This window comes from Carlito syrichta, unplaced genomic scaffold (genome assembly GCF_000164805.1).
Source record: "Carlito syrichta isolate Samal-C Ts95f unplaced genomic scaffold, Tarsius_syrichta-2.0.1 Scaffold308136, whole genome shotgun sequence".
In the NCBI taxonomy this organism is placed as follows: Eukaryota; Metazoa; Chordata; class Mammalia; order Primates; family Tarsiidae; genus Carlito; species Carlito syrichta.
The window spans coordinates 675,284-692,179 of NW_007252232.1; the positions used below are offsets into that span (position 1 = coordinate 675,284).

Consider the following 16,896-nt stretch of genomic DNA (forward strand, 5'->3'; position numbering starts at 1 on the left):
GGGGATGTGGAAAAAAAGCTTCTAGATGTGGTTGTTTTTGAATAATGTATAATTTCCCTGAGGAGGGGTCAGTCAGGATTACTATATTTTATTATTTAAATTTCCTTTCAAAGTTGTCTTATTTTATCTGAAGTATATTTTATCTCAAGAAATGGTCTAGAATCACTTCTTTTAATTACCCTTTATTTATTATTGAGCCAGAACAGGGACATTTCATTTTAGATTGTGTGGAGAAGGGTCTTTATTAGAATGGCATTGGAAGAACATCGAAGGAAGGAATTTTTTTTTAATCGCCATATCTATCAGTTCTCAATAACTTTGAAATAGCTTTGTGTCAGTGGGATGGGCAAGGCTGCCAACCTCCAAAGATGTATAGAAGGGTACTTCTTGAGGTGTCACATAAAATTTTCAAAATCTGAAAAAAGAATGCTATAAAGATGAAAAGACATGAACACAATGAACATATTGTATAACTAGCTGTTGACCTTGACTATAATCCTACAATGCATTTTTTTTTATTTCTGTTGGCTGAATTTTGCACTCTAAGTTTGATCATTTAAAAAATAATTGATCTCCTTCCTTTTAGCTGATGGAACTCATAATTGTTTTTTTTTTTTTTGAGTTGGAGTCTCACTCTGTCGCCCAGACTGGAGTGCAGTGGCCGCTCCTGAACTCACAATTAATTTCTTCTACTTTTTTTTTTTTTTTTTTTTGAGTTAGGGTCTCACTCTGTCACCAAGGTTGGAGTACAGTGGCATAGTCATAGCTCACTACAGCCTCAAACTCCTGGGACTAAGCAATCTTCCCAGCTCAGCCTCCCAAGTAGCTGGGACTATAGGTGTGCACCTCTACACCTGGCTAGTTTTTTAATTTTTTTGAGAGACAGAATCTTGCTATGTTGCCCAGGCTGGTCTCAAACTCCTGGCCTCAAGCAATCTTCCTGCCTTGGCCTCCCAAATTGGTGGGATTACAGGCATGAGTTATCGTGCCTGGCCTCATAATTAACGACCACTTTTCAAAAAGGAAGTCCATTTGGTAGATATACTAGAAACAACTAGTTCCCATTGAGAGGTAGCTGTCATATGGTGCTTATGAACCTGAAGTCTGGTAGCTCAGACTGGGTTGAATCCCAGCTGAATATTTAGGGTTATATCAGCGCTACAATTTAGGGAAATTGCTTAAATTTGTGTCTCAGTTTCCTCATCTGTAAAATAGTGATAATGATATTACCTAGCCCGTTAAGCTTGTGAGGTAGCTTAATGTAAGTTAATAATGCCAGTGCCTAGGACATTATTAATAATGTAAGATGCTATTATTATCATAATATTGTCATTATTGACATTATTAATATTAATAGGGAATTATTTACTAACCAATGGGGAGAACATTTCATAAGTTACATATGTTATATTCTTAATGTTAAAACTTTCAAGCCATTTTCCTGCTCTAAAATTACTTGCCAAAACATATTCTATTTACCCTGATGGTTTTGCTTACTCAGCATATCAGAGTCTGTACAAATGGTGGCATATGTATGTGTATGTTGTGTGAATCTGTGATTAGAAAATTCACAGAAAAGAACCCCAGGCAATTTTAATTTCAGAGACGTGAGAACAAAAAGACTTAAGGTGGAAAAACAAAACACTTAGTAGACTAAAAGTATCACTGTGATGATTATTTCTGATATTTCATCAAATTAGGTATTTGCTCAGGCCCAAGAGTATGGTCCATTTTGCCTATGTGGGTTATATGAACTGTTTTGGACCACTAGTCTTTAACACTGATAGGTGAATTCAGGTATTCTTGTTGCATCTTTGAAAAGATGTTATATCCTTTCATTGCCCTAATTTATTTTGTTTCTGCCTTCAGAGTACTTATGGATATGGTGACCTGTTCTCTGACATGTGGAAAGCATTTACTGATTATGATATTATTCATCTGAAAACATACGATTTCAAAAGGGTACTGGAAACTTTACTGAAAAGTCTGTAAATAACTGTTGTGTGCAAATGACTTGCTTATAAAATAAACATTTAATATGAGTTTCTATTAACTATTAGCATTGATTTCTGACTTCTTAGTTTAGTTTTGTTTTTTTGTCAGAGTTTCATTCTCACCCAGGTTGGAGTACAGTGGCACTTTCATGGCTACTGCAGCCTCAACCTGCTGGGCTCTGGTGATCCTTCCATCTCAACCTTCCAAGTAGCTAGAACTACAGGTGTGCACCATGCCTGGCTAGTTTTTTGATTTTGTAGAGACGAGGTCTCTCTAAGTTGCCCAAGCTTGTCTTAAACTCCTGGGCTCAGGCATCCCTCTCACCTCTACTCCCCAAAGTACTAGGCTGCTGCACCTGACATTGGCTTTTGTTTTTGTTTTAGTTATAACTAGAATTCTTAGTTTTTTAAAGCCATACTACTTTAAAAAAAAAACACAACTTTTTTCTATAATTTTTCAAGATATTAATTTTTTTTTCTTTGAAATAGTTTGCTACTCAACTGTTTTTTGTTTTTTTTTAATTAATCAGTATTTTTTATTATGGTTTTGTGGGGTACAGTTAAGGGTTAGGTGTACAATTACATTCATTCAGGCACCCTGTTGATAAGAGGTGTTTTCCCATCCCCCGACAGATATTTGCTACTGTTAATCCCATCCCTCCCCTCCATAGTTTCCCAGTACCGTCAGTCATTTTCTTATAGTATTACATTGGATGTTCAAGGCCCATTATATGAGTGAGAACATGCGATATTCGGATCTTTGTTTCTGTGAGAGGTCACTCAGTATTATAGACTCTAGTTCCATCCAGGTTGCTGCGAAATTCATGATTTTGTTCTTTTTTATGGCTGCGTAGTATTCCATCGTGTGTATGTACCACATTTTTTTAATCCAGTCCTCTTTTGATGGGCAGCATGGTTGTTTCCAGGTTCTTGCTATTGTGAACAATGCTGCGATAAACATACGTGTGCAGGTTACTCAACTGTTGTAATGCAACATGGAGATTAATTAGAATATGTTTTCCAAAATTATAAATGCTATTTTGGTGTCAAGATTTTAAATTATATTCTCTTATCTCTTCATGTGTCTTCCTTCTCAGGTATGTTTTAAAGAAGCTATTTTTTCATTACTCCCCCGCATGAGGTATGGGCTGTTCTATAATACTCCTCTGGTAAGCATATTACCTTCTGTTAATGTTCATATTTATAGACTTTATTCTTGATAGATTTGTTTATACATGACTTGAAAGTATCTTGAATTGCAATACAGAAGTCTTCATTATAATATGAACTGGTGTTTTAATTTTAGATATCTGGCTGTCAAAATACCGGATTATTCAGGGCATTTTCCCAGCATGTACTACACAGATTAAACATCACACAAGAGGGACCCAAGGTAATGGATACATTGAGGGTTCTGAGATGGGCTTGAGTTTTCATCTCTAAATAAAAATGAATACCAGGCAACCCCTTTGGGTCCTCTCCCACTGCAGGAGCTTTTCTGTACTCTCAATAAATCCTGCTTTCTAAAAAAAAAAGTTAATACCACCTTTGCTGAAAAAATAATAATCAGGACTAAGATATCTGTGTTAATGTTTTCCAACCTGGAGTCATCTGAAATCGGTTGTCACCAACCTATGAAAGATAAACTAAAGGATATTATAAGAATGTACATTGTTCTCCTATTCCTTTCTTTGTTTTTTGTCACCTACTCCCAAATCCCCATCTAACTCACACAACCCCTGCCAAAAAATTCACCCATCCATCCACCCACCCACCCACCCATCTGAACAGAGCTGTGTAATGATCAGGTTTGCCTTCATGGCTAAACACTTTTATTCCCTAAGAGAACAGTGAAGGAGTCAGGCTAAAAAAAATGATAGTTTCATGAATGTAACCTTACTGAGTTTCATCTCTCTGTAAAAATCACATTTTAGGTTCAGATGTTCATTCATTTGTCCAGGCATATACAGCATTTTGCCTTTCATTTTGATTACAGGATGGAAAAATTCGAGTCACCATTCTTGCACGGAGCACAGAATATCGAAAAATCCTAAATCAAAATGAGGTTTGTTTTTGGCATGCATTTTTAATATCATCATATTGAATTTACCTTCCCATAACTACTGGTTTTCTTTCACATTATACTAATAGCCTTGGTTTAAAACTACTCATTTAAAGTTTGATGGCCTATGCCCAGTTCATTTATTAGATTTGAATTTCTAGTGGAAGTCACCAACTACCCATTGTCCTAACTAGCTTTGCCTTATTGTAAACATTCATTTGCACCAATTAAGAATAAAAACAGAGACAAAACCTGTGTGAGTCCTGCCTTTACTGGAGTAGATTGCTAAGTATTAACCCTCCAGACAAACTAACAGCAAAACGCAAGAATATCTTTTGGAAAATGGTTGATGGCATGAGGCAATCCTGTAGAAGTGGCAGAAGGTTAAATTGGAGGGATATTCATCTTCTTACATGACCATGTGTCTTAGAGACTGTTTGCATGTTAGGCATTCCAACTCATTTCAGCCATACCAACTCATACATTATATCTACTCTCAATGTGCTCACCATGCAGGGCTCTTACCTGCAACGTCATGACCTGAAGATAGCCCTCAGTAATACAATTTATTCCACAAAGATGAATTGAGCACCTGCTATGTGCCAAGCCATGTTCTAGGCCTGGAGACAGAGTAGAACCAAGCAGGGAAAGTCCCTGTCCTCATGGAGCTTATACTCTAGAGATGAGGGACAGACAAGAAATAAGTAACCAAGTTGGAAAGTATGGTGACTTCAGTGATAAGTGCTTTGTAAGAAATGATCCAGGGTGATGTGGTCAAGCCTGGGGATGCAGATGGAAGTGGGAGGTGCAAGGTGCAAGGTGTCCTGATCAGCAGAGAATCTAGCCACGGAAAGAGCCTCCCGGGCAGAAGTAAATATCCTCTAGTGGACTGAGCTTTAGGTGTTCCAGAAACGGAGGGAACACCCATATGGCTGTGGCTTCGTAAGAGAGGTGATATCACAGTGCTCAGGGAAATCAGGCATGTGTGAGAGAACACAGATCATAGTAGCCACCTAGACCTCAGTGAGGAGATGGGTTTTATTACAGTGTGAGGGAAAGCCATTGTGAAATTTTAAGCAGGAGGCAGTAGGCAGAATAATGTCTCCTTTCTCTCCCAAAAGATGTCCACATCTAAATCTCTGGAACCTGTGAATAGGTTAGGTTATGTAGCAAAGGGAAATTAAGGTTGCAGATGGAATTAAGGTCCCCAACCAGCTGGCCTTAACATAAGGAGATTATCCTGGATTAGCCACGTGAGCCCCATGTAATCACAAATAGGCCTTAAACTTCATCCACTGGAGAACTTTTGTCTCCGCCTGAAAGGCTTGTTTCTTTTTTGTTTGTTTGTTTGTTTTTGTTTTTTGAGTCGGAGCCTCACTCTGTCACCCAGGCTGGAGTGCAGTGACACGCTCATGGCCCCCACAGCCTTGACCTGCCTTCCGCCTCAGTCTTCCAAGTAGCTAGAACTACAGGAATGTGCCACCATGCCCGGCTAATTTTTTGATTTGTTGTAGAGATGAGGGCTCTCCAAGTTGCCCAGGCTGGTCTCGAACCCGTGAACTCAGGCAATCCTCTCACCTTGGTCTCCCAAAGTGCTGAGATTATAGGTGTGAGCTACCCTGCCCAGCCAGAAAGCTCATTTCTTAGCTGGAGTCTTCTCATTTATCAGTTCTCACTTCATCATTTCCTTAAAAATGACAGAGGGAGGCAGGAGAGTCTGAGAAGGAGATGTAAGGGAAGTAGGGTCAGAGAGATACAATATTGCCAGCTTTGAAGGTGGAAGAAAGGAGGAGCATTGACCAGGGAGCATGGATGGCTTCTAGAAGCTGGAAAAGACAAGGGGGGGAGTTCTCCCCTAGAGCTTCCAGGAGGAACACAGCCTGCTGATGCCTTGATGAGAGCCCAGGGAGACCTATGTCCGACTTCTATCCTGTAGAACTGTAAGAGGATATCATGTTTTAAGCTGCTAAATTTGAGGTTATTTGTACAACAGCAATTTGAAAACAGATACACAGGGAGAGACATGAACTGACATACTATTTATTTTTAAATAATTTTTGCTACAAGAATGGGAGCAGAGAGATTGATTAGGAGTTGTTACTATGGCCCCGGGGAGAAGTTTAGAAGAAGGTGATGACAGTAGAGATGAAAAAACATAGATTCCTGATATATTTTAAAGATAGGACCCGTGACACTACTTCTGGAATGCAAAAATACATTCACATAATGGAAGACAAGGAGAGGTGTCAAGGATCTAGTGTGACTACAGCCTTTTAGCTTGAGCAGTTGGAATTGCAATGGAAAAAAACATAGTAAGCGGGGAGTGGGGGGGAGGTTTTGAATGGGTAAAATATTTTATACAGATGTATTTGGAGCCTGACAGGCTGATCAAAATTATGTAATTAGCATCTCTTCCTAAGACCCATATGGATTATGGAAGACATGAACATATGGCATAATGAGGCATGATTGTAAGCTCTGTGTATGGAAGAAGTAGGCTGTGTGTGTGTTGTGTGTTGAAAGACCCAGAAATAAAAATGTATTCAATAATGCAATGTTGGAGGTAAATAGATGGGATGCCTCCATAGCTGACAGATCAATTGCATAGATTGTTATAGGTCACACATATTGAGATCAATCATATATATTGGTATAGGTCACACATATTGAGTGCTAATTGTGTGCCAAGCATATTACTGTGTGCCCTGTACAGTGTATCCCCCAAGCCTTCCAGCAAACCCATGAGGTGTGGGGTATTTTATTATCATTCTCTGTTCTAGACAGGGACCCTGAGGCTCAGAGGTTAAAAACATGCCTAACATCATCCAGCTGGTGAGTAGAGTAATGAGGTGAGTTGAGGTAGTCTGGGACTGAGGCGGCTTTCTTTCCCAGAGTGTTCTACTGCTCAGACAGCAAGCAGACCTCAGAGGAGACTGGATCTACTTCTGGTTCAGCCCATCAGAAAAGGGCAGGCTAAGGAATAGCATCAGGCCTCTGGAGAGAAGTCCAGCAGAAGGATATAGTGCTGGTGTGTGCTACGGGGCAGGGGTTGGTGTTTTCAGATCCAGTCACACATATTGCCCAAATGATGGCACCGAGAGGTGAGATTTGGTCCTTCAACTCCCAACTCCAAGCCCAAGAGCACCAGTTGGCGGCTTCTATCCCCAGGATTGGACATCGCTGAAAAGGCAGCTGCTGGGCAGGGAAGAAAGCATTTTTGGCGATACTTTGATGAGGGAATAGATAATACAACCCAAGTGACCTAATTAAATGACGGTTTGTCAAATCCTGCCCAACTTCACAGTTTGAACAGTAGTGTTGGAAAGGATATGGCCACCTCTTTGGTGAGGCTAGAAATTGAGAAAAAGGGCGTGCTTGCTCTGGGACTCTCAGGGTCTGCAATTCCTTTCATGTGGGTACATCTCATTAAAAAACTGAGACTTGCACTATCTGATTAATTCTCTCCTGGAAAATGGAATTCTAATATTCTCTTCTCACTCCTTCAACTCTTTGATATAAGCTGTATGTTCATAGGAGTTCAGAGACTATCTAGAGAGAGAAATTTTTATTTTATGACTGTGTGTGTGTGTGTGTGTGTGTGTGTGTGTGTGTGTGTGTGTGTAACAGGGGAGAGGATTAGATCTTGTTCACTGCTTTCTATGTGTAGGACAGTAGAGCACATGGTCTAATAGCACAGGTTCTGCTCAGCCTATAATCCCAGCACTTTGGGAGGCCGAGGCAAGTGGATTGCCTGAGCATGGGGGTTCGAGACCAGCCCCGGTGGCAACTTGGTGAGACCTCATCTCTACAATAAATCAAAAATTAGCCAGGCGTGGTAGCGTGTGCCTGTAGTTCTGGCTACTTGGAAGGCTGAGGTGAAAGGATCGCTGGAGCCCAGCAGGGCAACGCTGGGGTAGCCCTGAGCGTGCCACTGCACTCCAGCCTGGGTGACAGAGCGAGACTCCAACTCAAAAAAAAGAAAAAAAAAGCACAGGTTCTGGGGTTGGAAGACCTAGATTTGATTTTTGCTCTGCCTTTGCCAACTGGGAGATTCTGGGAAAGTTATGTAACTTCTCTAAGCCTCTCTTGTCTCATTTATAAATTGGGCATAATACTAATACATACTTGGTATGATTTTTGCGAGGATGAAGTGAAGTAAGCCTCATGCACTTGGAGATGCCAGCACAAGGTAGGTGCCTAGTCAGTGTTGCTTCTCATTGTTGATGGTGCTGTTGCAGTATCATGTGTGCCACAAGGCAGTATGAGCCAAGGGCAGAAGTTTCTGAATGGTGGTGATCCACAGTCACCTAATTGTGAGGGACATAGAGAACCACAACTATGTTTTTGATAAGAGATTAATCACACTTTGTTACTTTCTGTTTGCTAGAAGAATAATTGTTTTTCTGTGTAGAAATGTTGAAAATGTTTTCCTGCTGAGACCTTAATGTTTTCAGAGAATGGGGTTCAAAGTTCTAGTGGATTATCTGAAATGAGATAATGGATGGGAAGAAAAATCTTTCAATATGAGGGAGGACTCCAGAAAACTCGGAATTATCTTTTGGAGGGTGGACCCCTCGTAGTACATTCGGAGTTTGTTCCTCCGGATCAAGCGGTCAACCAGAGTTTTTATCTGGAAATTTTGAGAAGGTAGTGTCACAATTTGCAGAAGAAACATCCCGAGTTGGCACATAGGTGACGGGTTCTTCCACCATGACAACATACCTGCCCACACCATGCTGAGTGTTCAGCAGTTGTTTTTTTTTTTCAGGACCAAGAGATTAAGTGGCTCTTACAAGGGAAAAGGGAAAGGGTCTGTGGAGAGAGAGAGAGGAAGTGGGAGAGAAGCGGGGAGAGAGCTGCAGAGAGGGAGAGAGCGACAGAGAGAGACAGAAAGACCGAGAGAGAGGAACAGAGACCGAGAGAGGGAAAGAAAGAGAAACCAAGAGTTGTTCAGCAGTTTTTTGACTCAAAACAGCATGACCCCCCATGCCCCACCCTCCCTATTCACCCAATCTTACCCCCTAGAGACTTTTTTGTTTCCCCCAGATGAAAAAAAGTTCTCAAAGGGAAATGTTTTGCCCGTGTGGAGGAGGTGAAACAAATGGCAGAGACACTGAAAGGCATCAAACTTCACAAACTGTTTTGAGCAGTGGAAAAAGCATCTCAATGGGTTTATTGCATCAAGCGGAGAGAACTTTGAAGGCGACTAAAGTTTAAACGTGAAGAATAAATACACAGTTTTTAATTAATAAATTCTGGGGTTTTTTGGGGTTCCTTCTCATATATCTGGAACAGAGTTGGTGTTCAAAAATGTACATCGAAAGTTGAAGGAATAACCAGCAAATGGTAATAAAACAATGAATGTGTAGAGAGAGTGTTTCTGTGCTGAACACTTTGCTCCTGTGAATTTTCCCCTTTCAGCCTCATGACAGCCCAGTACCTTGGAATTTGAGAGACGTAGAGTCATGTGTTCAAGGAGTGAAGCCTGAATTTGAGCTCACTTAAGGCTCAAAACAATTGGCATAAAGGATATTTAATACCTAAAAAATATTAAATGCAAAAAGGAAGAAATTGTATAACTCACAAATGAAAGTGAAACAGAAGAGAAGGAAAGAGAAGAATTCCTAAGTGTTTCTCTTTTTTTCACAGCTTGTAAATGCACTGAAAACTGTGTCTACATTTCAAGTCCAGATTGTTGATTACAAGTATAAGTAAGTAATAGCCACTCTCAGGCAGATGCTGTCGGCTCTTGCTTGGATGAGTTCATGGGGGATAGAAAGTATTTTCCAATGGGAGCTATTGGCACTTGCAGTCTGGAAGGGACAAGCAGACACCATCAGTGAATGAAGTGGGCAGGTAAGGACCCTGGGCACAGGGCGCAGTTGCCACTCAACTTTCTGGGACCTGATGTTGTGACATCATCTCATGTTTCAAGAGAAGTAATACATCCAGATTTTCATTTAAGTTTCTGAATGTAAAATTTGACAACTAATTCTGAATTTGAAAAAAATGTCATAGGCCTAATAGGCCCTGCTAGCTACAATGTTTCAACATCTCACCTAAACTTATTTCTATGGGAATAATCTGAGGGGCATGAAATAACATGAGATTTTTAAAAAAGTCTTATTAAAAATTTACATTTTTAAAAAAACTCTGATACAACTAAAAGCCTTAGAAAGACAGAATACAACTATTATTCACTGTCTAGGGAATTCCTGTTCCTGGCATTACACGTTCCTGGTGAAAGCAGTATGTGTTCCTGGTTGAAAACTTAAGCAGTATAGAAGAGATCAAAAGGAAAAGTGAAAACTTGCCCACTCACATTCACAGCTGTGCTTTCCAAATTTAACACTACAAGCAGTTTCTTTCTATTAAAAAAAAAGTATCCATGCATAGAACTCACTGCATAGAACATAAGCATGGGAGCTTTGTACCTCATCCATCATATAGCAATTCATTGATACAATGAATCTTTATTAGGGACCCCTGAGCTGGTTGCCAGGTTTAGCAGTAGGAATCCAGTTGTAGAGGATGGCATGGCTCTTGTCTTGAGGACCTTGGACACTGAATGCAGATAATGGCAATTGTGAGAACAGCTCCCTTTCATTGAGATTTACTGTCATGCTTCATTGCTTTATCTCATCTCTCGCTTTCACCAGTCCGGAGGTTGTCTTACAAATTATGCTGCGCTGTGCTGACCGCCTTCATCACCACATGAGGAAATGTGTGAGATGAGACAGGGCCCCGGCATTAGCCTGAAAGAACCAGGGAGGGCATCTTGGAGGCCGTATCATTGACTGACTTTTAAGGATATGTGGGAGTTTCCCAGATGAATCGAGAATGACAATAAATTTGAACCTCGCCAATCTGAGGGAAATGTTAATCATATGTTAGCATAGGGATTTGTGAGTGATGATCCACGGGCGTTCCCACAACTGGTAACTCCAGGGGTATGTTCACCTGGGTGAATGGCCACCCTTCCATTGGCATCAGTTCACATTCCCGGAGAAACTGAGGCACATGTTCCTGGGGTGACACGACACGACGCATCACCACACCACACCACACCACACACACACACACACACACACACACACACACAGACACACACACACAGGTAGTGTCTTTTCCTATGGGGTTTTTTGTTGTTAGCTGATTTAAGAGGGAATTCACCTTCCCTTCTTAGATCCAAAATAATCTTGACCATTTATTTTTCTTTACTTTGGACAAAGAGAGACTTGGAGATCTCATTCTATTCTGTTTATTCAGAATGTCGCTCTTATTCCAGCATGTCTTCCTAGCCTCACTTCAGTGAACTGTTTTGGGACTGATTTTTCAGTTCAGAGTTTGCACATCTGTCAGTATCTTGGATTTAAAGAATACTTATACAAGCCCAACATGCATAAAATTGTGGATTAGTCTATTACAAAGGCAGGATAATGCCTTGGTGGTATCTGAGATCATTTTGAGTGTACCCAGATGGCACTGAATAACTCAGATCGCACAAGGAGAAATCTTTCTTTTTTTTTTTTTTTTAAAAAAAATCCTTTCATTATCTTAAGGAAGTAGATTTTAGTTTGGTACTAGCATGTCACAACATCTCTTTACACTTGGTAATTTCCCTCTTCATGAAGAGAGAGCAGGCTCAGTGCTTTGTCTTGTAAAGGAATCTACCTAGGTATGAATAACACTTTTTAGTTGGGTTAAATCTATTTTTACATTTTTTCTTGATGTCATGTGTTACTGGTTTTCCATTTAAGACAGCTGTTTAAGTTTTTTTCAAAGATAAATGTTACTCAGAGCTAAATAGACTTTACTTAAAAAAATGTTAATTATTAAGAAGTTAAGCTAATCAGCCACGCATGGTGGGGCATGCCTGTAATCCCAGCAGCTTAGGAGGCTAAGGTGGGAGGATTGCTTGAGTCTAGGAGTTTGAGGCTACAGTGAGCCATGATCTTGCCACTGCACTCCAGCCTGGATAACAGAGTGAGACCTTCTCTCTGAAAAAGAATAAAGAAAGAAATCAACTACTAGAGTGTGCTTGAAACTGGCAAAAATGCTTAAAGGTGGAATGTGGTTTAAAATGAGAAATACGCTTGTATAAATATTGTTACCATGAATCATGAGTTAAGCCAACCTAATACTTCTGTCTTCTCCCATCTCTCTTGTGCTGTTCTATATGTTCACAGAGAACTTGGATTTTTAGATCAACTAAGGATCACACACAACACGGACATATTTATTGGCATGCACGGAGCTGGTCTTACCCATTTACTTTTCCTTCCAGACTGGGCTGCTGTATTTGAACTGTAAGTGTTGGGGGGGCATGTTAACATTGAGACAGCTAATAATGCTTTTTATGCATGCCAAGACTTTCATCCTGAGCATCGAAAGGCTTAATATTTAATCATTCCAGAGAAGTCACATCCTAAAGGCATCTGGAAAGAAAAAGACCTAAAGCTAAAAAATGTCAAGCCTGCAGCCTGCTTCTGCACTTAGTAAGCAAACTCCTCCCTCCTCTTCCCATCTCCAGCATGGTACAGAAGATGTGAGTCTCTGGTTTCCTTACTCTGAGTTCCTTACTCTGGCATGCCTCAAACTCTGAGCATCTTTCTGCCAAAAGTATAATGATTGTGTTAAAGAGAACCTGAACCAGGCATGGTGGGGAGCATCTGTAGTCCCAGCTACTCAAGCGGCTGAGGCAGGAGGATAGCTTGAGCCCAGGAGTTCGAGGCTACAGTGGGCTATGATATTGTTACTGCAGCTCCAGCATGGGTGACAGAGCAAGTCCTTGTCTCAAAAAATAAAAATAAAAAAAGAGGCTCTGTATGTCTTGTGCACAATATAGCTCCAAAACACAAGCTACCCATTTCACCTGGTGCTCACTAATCCTGTACGTAGGAAACTGGGGCCCTTGGGTGCGAATGACTTGCCTGGGCACTCCTGTAACTTGGTGGTTGGTTGTGGAGATTTGGCTTTCCCTCCCTTAATAATTCTACTTAACACGATGCCCCATTTTAGTTCTGGATGCACTAACAGCAATTCCTGTTTTGCTCCTTTGTGTCTAAATATCTGGATTCCATGGTTTCATTTTTTAAATGACTTAGTATGAAGATAGTAGACTATTTAGGAAAAAAGTTGTTATGAACGTCTAATGTCCTACAAAACATTAAAAAATATATACACGTTATATGTTAAAGAAATGGCTAGGTCATTGTGGATTCTATCTCCATTCATTTCTCCTAGAGAGAGGGAAGGACAGAAGCAAGCAGGGAGGAAGGGAGAGAAATGCAACTGAGAGAAAGTTCAAGCCTTGGAGTCTAATCAAGTTGGGTTCAGTTTTTGCTTCTTTCGAGATCTAGTTCTATGACCTTGGAAGTGTTACCCACCACTTCCATATGTGTAAAGACAGGGGATCAAGTGGTAATATCAAGTTCATAGGTAGTAGGCCCTATTGAATGAGACCAGTCCCTTTCATTTCTTTTTTGTTTTTCTCTTTTTTTTTTTTTGAGTAAGGGTCTCACTCTATCACCCAGGCTGGAGTACGGTGGCACCATCACGGCTTGCCGCAGTCTTGACCTCCTAGTTCACGCAGTCCTTCAGCCTTCCGAGTAGCTAGGACTACAGGCGCTTGCCACCACACCTGGATATTTTTTTTGTTTGTTTATTTATAGAAATGAGGTCTCACTATGTTTCCCAAGCTGGTCTGAAACTCCTGGGCTCAAGCAATCCTCCTACCTTGGCCTCCCAAAGTGCTAGGATTACAAGCATGAGCCACTGCACCCCCACCTCTCTTCATTTCTTAATCCTATTGTGTTTTCTGAAAATTACTTAGTTCAGAGAATATTTTAAAATTCTCTTTCCGAGTCTTGTTTACTGTTTATACAACCTTTAGCAAGGACTATTTGGGAGGTGCTTTTTTTTTTCCCCAAGAGAATTGTCGATTAAGCAAAAACCCTGGACAAAAGCTTCATGTTGTGACACTCTTGTGTCCTTAGGTACAACTGTGAAGATGAACGCTGTTACTTAGACTTGGCCAGGCTGAGAGGCATCCACTACATCACTTGGCGGAGGCAGAACAAAGTCTTTCCTCAGGATAAGGTGAAGTTCAATCACAAAACTCACCTTGTTTCATTTTTAATTGGTTGAAAGTGTCTAATTATTAATATGAAAAACGTCCATTGAACTTCAGTGCAAAGATGAACTGTTCTTCCTGTTCTTCTCTGGAATGTTGAATTGTTGGCATTGTATTTATGAATTGGAGAAAAAGGGAAATTAAGCACTCTATGTCTTTAAGGTTAAGACTGCTTTGTGAAATTTGGGCTTAGAAAGATCTATTCGATTATATATAGAAGGGATCAACAAACTATAGCCCCTATAGGCAAATGTAGCCCACCATCTATTTTTGTATATAAACAACAGCACACTTCACTGACAGAGTTGAGTGACTGTGACCGAGACCTTATAGTTTGCAGAGCTGAAGATTTTTTATCTGATCCTTAACAGCAAAAGTGTGCTGACCTCTGATGTAGAACATAAGTGAGTTGCCTTGGCCATAGTAAAATCATTTTCTTCTTGTAGAGAGAACCATGCCCTGCATGAGTTATGCATTTGTGTTTGGTTTGTTTTTGCAGGGCCACCATCCAACGCTGGGAGAGCACCCCAAGTTTACCAACTATTCTTTCGATGTGGAAGAATTTATGTACCTGGTCCTTCAGGCTGCAGACCACGTACTGCAACACCCAAAATGGCCATTTAAGAAGAAACGTGATGAATTATAAATGCAGAGTCTGTTTGCAAAGAGAGATTTGCAGTTAAATCGGCAAAACAACCTGCTATTTCCTAGCCCCAAATGACCTTTTCTACACCAAAACATACCTTCGAGATGTTATGGGTTTTATAGTCTTTAAGTGTTTCCTATGATTTTTTTGAGACATTGCTATTTATTAATAGCAATAAATTTGCACTGAAAGCTTTACTTTTTGTGTTCAAAAATTGAGTATGGGTTCACTGGTGTATTCTTGTTAAGGATACCAAAGTTTTCAACTTTTCAGCTTTAGAATTTGTAAGTGTTTTTGTAGAATATGTGATTATGATTCTGGAGTGTTTCCATTTGTTTATGATATATTTGGGTAAATTTCCAACTGCTCTTGTGTTTGTTATAATCTGTTTGTAACACCGATTATGGTAGGACAGGAAAATGTGCACAATACACGCATGCATGTGTGCGCGCTTGTGTACACACACACACACACACACACACACACACACACACACACACCTGTTATTCTCAGCACCAAGCTATAGGACCATGTTCTAAATCAGAGATTAGTCAGCTCCAGGTTGCATGCATCAAGAACCTGAATAAATCATACCACTGTATTCATTTATATTCACACATTTCATACTCAAATCATGTTTCCAAAATGTAGTGACTATGTGTGATGAAAACAAAGTAGAACATTCTGTAGGACCGTTTTGCATACCTTCCAGGTGGTTTCCACTGATTCCTTCTTAGCCATGGAGAACATTTAGGTTGAACTTATATATGAAACAGTGGTATTCATTATGCAAGTATTTGTAACCTGTGTGTATGCATCTACCTCTGTTAGCATGAAAGTATTGCAGTGTTTGGTTTCACAAACTTCAAATTAGCCTCATGAGGAGAATTTTTCCTATAAAAAAGTAAGATACATGAGAAAGTAAAGTTATGTGAATTATTCAATCAAAATGAAAAAGAAGCCATAAGAAAGTGCCATTGATTAAAAAGAATATCTGGATTAGAGTCCCACTCTTTGAATGGGATTCATTTTCTTACTGTTTATGAACTTTGAATTTAGCAGTCAGAAACCATAAGTTTATTTTAATGAAAAAAAATGTGAAGTTTACATTTTATTAACACTTGAGTAGTCTAATTTAGAGACTAGTTTCTTCTGTTTTTTAAAGTAGGGGTTTAGCAAACTGCAGCAAAGCTAAATAATTTTTTTTCCATTCTAGAGTTGTAAAAAAAAAGAATATTCATTAGAGAAATGGCAAACAAAACAAAATATCTGCACCCTCACAGGAAAAGTTTGCTGACCCCTGCTTTAAAGGATTATGAACAGTCTTCTAGAATTTAGAAATATTTATTAAAATATCTATAAAGAAAATAGTGAATCACTGTAGCAATAGCTTTGATTTGGGTCTTAAAATTGTATTAAAAGAGTTATACTATGGATTTTAAAATGACAGGTATTGCTATTCTTTTTTGCGCAAAATACTGAGTAACCACTGGGAAAATGTTTCACATGAAATGAATTGTAAAGGTCATGTTGAAATTTGAATCATTGGCCGGGCTCGGTGGCTCAGCCTGTAATCCCAGCACTTTGGGAGGCTGAGGTGAGCAGTTTGCCTGAGCCTGAGGGTTTGAGATCAACCCAGGCAACTTGGCGAGACCTTGTCTCAACAATAAATCAAAAATTAGCCGGATGTGGTAGCGCATGCCTATAGTTCAGTCTACTTGGAAGGCTGAGGTGGAAGGATCACTGGCGCCCAGAAGGCCAACGCTGGGGTGGCTGTGAGCATGCCACTGCACTCCAGCCTAGGCAATGGAGTGAGACGCCAACTCAAAAAAAATTTGACTCAACAAGGTATCAATATCTGAAAAAAGTTTTCTATACTTCTTACCTCATTTAAAGAAGCACATGGAAATGAGATTCTGTAGACTAGCAAGAATTTCAGAAATGGAGTACATTTTCATAATATAACTATTATTTTGAATATTTTGCATTTATGGAGTGAGTGCATTTTATATAAACAAGACACTTTACCTTTTGTCAGACTTTTTGTGGGAACAAAATG

At 39.9% G+C, this 16,896-nt stretch overlaps 1 protein-coding gene across 5 annotated transcripts in view; it reads left to right on the top strand.

The window, feature by feature from the left end:
- EOGT (EGF domain specific O-linked N-acetylglucosamine transferase) overlaps positions 1–15,321 on the top strand; it is a 34,794-nt gene extending 19,473 nt beyond the window's left edge. For 2 of the 5 annotated variants that reach the window (XM_008065034.2, XM_008065037.1), the window contains 8 exons: positions 1,870–1,962; positions 3,092–3,163; positions 3,301–3,387; positions 3,991–4,059; positions 9,706–9,767; positions 12,246–12,365; positions 14,055–14,157; positions 14,691–15,321. In XM_008065034.2, the coding sequence (XP_008063225.1) occupies positions 1,870–1,962; positions 3,092–3,163; positions 3,301–3,387; positions 3,991–4,059; positions 9,706–9,767; positions 12,246–12,365; positions 14,055–14,157; positions 14,691–14,837 (753 nt within the window). In that variant the 3' untranslated portion in view covers positions 14,838–15,321. Of the gene's footprint in view, positions 1–1,869; positions 1,963–3,091; positions 3,164–3,300; positions 3,388–3,990; positions 4,060–9,705; positions 9,768–12,245; positions 12,366–12,472; positions 12,605–14,054; positions 14,158–14,690 lie in introns of those variants that run through there. The other 3 variants (XR_504751.2, XM_008065035.2, XM_008065036.2) reach the window with 3 other exon arrangements.
- Positions 15,322–16,896: the final 1,575 nt, after the last annotated feature.